The 2,431-nt window shown below is 42.6% G+C and overlaps 1 protein-coding gene across 1 annotated transcript; it reads left to right on the top strand.

The window, feature by feature from the left end:
• The first annotated feature begins 427 nt into the window (after positions 1–427).
• On the top strand, positions 428–1,190 carry LOC135246956 (histone H1-like). Its single transcript, XM_064320234.1, has one exon. It carries the CDS (start codon positions 505–507, stop codon positions 1,135–1,137), a length of 633 nt encoding a protein of 210 aa, XP_064176304.1. The 5' UTR covers positions 428–504; the 3' UTR covers positions 1,138–1,190.
• The last annotated feature ends 1,241 nt before the right edge of the window (positions 1,191–2,431 follow it).

Below are 2,431 nucleotides of genomic sequence, written 5' to 3'. Positions count from 1 at the left end.
AAATAGAACTCCTGCTTAAAAGTCTAACTTGGGTATTTCATGAATCTTTAAATCTTTCCTGTTTTCACGCGGGGTTCCTGTAAATAATCAGCCAACGATTTTAAAGTGTGTGACATGTTTGATAGTTTTAAAAGGCAAATAATGTGGGAGAAGCACCTTTAACGGGTACGTGTCCGTGACAAGTGAGTATGTTTTGTATAAACTAGCGAAAATACGGCAATATTATTGAGGACACACGAGTTAATTTGTGGGTGCAAGGACTGATTTTGAAAATTCAATGCGATTTATGTTCATAAAACGACTGCGCGCTGTGTTATTTTGTCAATATTGGCGAAAAGAAAACACAATAAAGCGAATTTTCAGGAGCCGAGACGCGGTGCCGGGATGGTTGAGTCTATACGGTCCTCATGTGACATTTAAGTCCAGCCCCCTGACGTACGAGCTGCTAAAACGAAACGTTTTCTTTGACTGTTCGTGTGAGAGAAAGAAATCTTCGGCAAAGAAATGGCAGAAGTTGCTCCAGCTCCAGCCGCCCCCGCCCCGGTTAAGGCTCCCAAGAAGAAAGCAGCAAGCAAGCCTAGGAAAGCGGGGCCCAGCGTTGGGGACTTGATCGTGAAGGCAGTTTCTGCTTCTAAGGAGAGACACGGAGTTTCACTGGCTGCCTTGAAGAAGGCTCTGGTCGCCGGTGGTTACGACGTAGAGAAGAACAATTCTCGTGTAAAGATTGCAGTCAGGAGCCTGGTGACCAAGGGTACCTTGCTTCAGACTAAAGGAACCGGTGCCTCTGGTTCGTTTAAGCTGAACAAAAGTCAGCCTGCTGTGAAGAAGCCCGCCAAGAAAGCAGCTCCTAAAGCCAAGAAGCCAGCGGCGGCCAAAAAGGCAGTAGCGAAGAAGCCTGTAGCCAAAAAGTCGCCCAAGAAGAAGCCCGCTACAGTGAAGGCTAAGAAGAGCCCAAAGAAGGCCAAGAAGCCGACAGCAGCGGCTAAGAAGCCGAAGCCGGCCAAGAGTCCGAAGAAAACCAAGAAGCCGGCTGCAAAGAAGGCGACTAAGAGTCCTAAGAAAGCAAAAGCGACCAAGCCAAAAGTTGCCAAGCCCAAGAGCGTCAAAGCGAAGAAAGCGGCTCCTAAGAAGAAGTGAGCGCGTGCACTGTACTGTTCACTAGCATCAAAGGCTCTTTTAAGAGCCACCCAGAGCTTCTCCGAAGAGCAAGTACGTTCCATTTTAGCGCAATATTGTTTATTTGTAATATGTACATTGGTGTGTGTGGCTAAATCACAGGATTGTAAAATTTGACCTTGAATTAACACTCACTGGCCACTTCAATAGGTACATCTGCTCAACTGCAAACTGCACCCGTTAACGCAAATCAGCCAATCACGTGGCAGCAACTCAATGCATTTAGGCATGTAGGCATGGTAAAGACGATCTCATAAAAAACACGTTTTCAACGTACAAAAATGCCAAGTTACTAAAAAGTATTGATATCAAAATGACGCCAAGTTACGATACTACAAACAATATAGGCTATCTTGCCTCACCGAAATGACATAAGATGTATCTCAAAGCAATGCTACCCAATATTTCCTCAGTTCTTTCAAGTCACTTGGCCCTGTGTATAAGCATGCACTACATGAGCAGGCCAAATATATGTGTGGATGGCTCTCTCACAGTCAAGATTGATTGAATAGGTGTGTGTATGTCCAATTTGTATTGGTATGTAGGCCTATGTATTTCGCTGCCCAGGCTTTCTGTTGTGTGAATGATAGTATGTTTCTTGGTACAAGTGTGTTCGTGAATGTGAATGTAAGATGCTGCCAGGGAAATGTCCCCATGGATAAAGAAGTTCTCTATGTATGTATGTACAATATATGTTTTACATGCAGTATTTATTGTACGTAGCAAATATACAATAACTTGCACATGTACTCAAATTCAGTTCAGAAGCAAGTATAAACATGTTTTCTGGAGAAATGTGCTTCCTGTCGTTGCTCAGCAGCAGTTCTGTACATTAATGAATTTATACATTAATTTCAATGTACAATGTTCAATGTGTTCCATGAGGCAATTCGACATATTTGTCTCTTTGATCTGACAGAAAGTTTGCATGACATTGTGAAATGGTAAGATTAGAAAACACAGGGCCAAGTGACTTGAAAGAACTGAGGAAATATTGGGTAGCATTGCTTTGAGATACATCTTATGTCATTTCGGTGAGGCAAGATAGCCTATATTGTTTGTAGTATCGTAACTTGGCGTCATTTTGATATCAATACTTTTTAGTAACTTGGCATTTTTGTACGTTGAAAACGTGTTTTTTATGAGATATCAGTTCTTTTTGCAAAGCGTTTTATTATGAGAGTGAGAAATGCGACCCTGCAAGAAACGGTTGTGGATTATGGCTATCGTTGTGTGAATCTGTACAGTCTGATGA

This window comes from Anguilla rostrata, unplaced genomic scaffold, assembly GCF_018555375.3.
Source record: "Anguilla rostrata isolate EN2019 unplaced genomic scaffold, ASM1855537v3 scaf0993, whole genome shotgun sequence".
Taxonomy (NCBI): Eukaryota; Metazoa; Chordata; class Actinopteri; order Anguilliformes; family Anguillidae; genus Anguilla; species Anguilla rostrata.
This window is presented reverse-complemented; position numbering and strand designations above follow the sequence as displayed.

Excerpts from the sequence above, each read along its gene's own strand:
- LOC135246956 (XM_064320234.1), top strand. The coding sequence starts at position 505 with ATGGCAGAAGTTGCTCCAGCTCCAGCCGCCCCCGCCCCGGTTAAGGCT.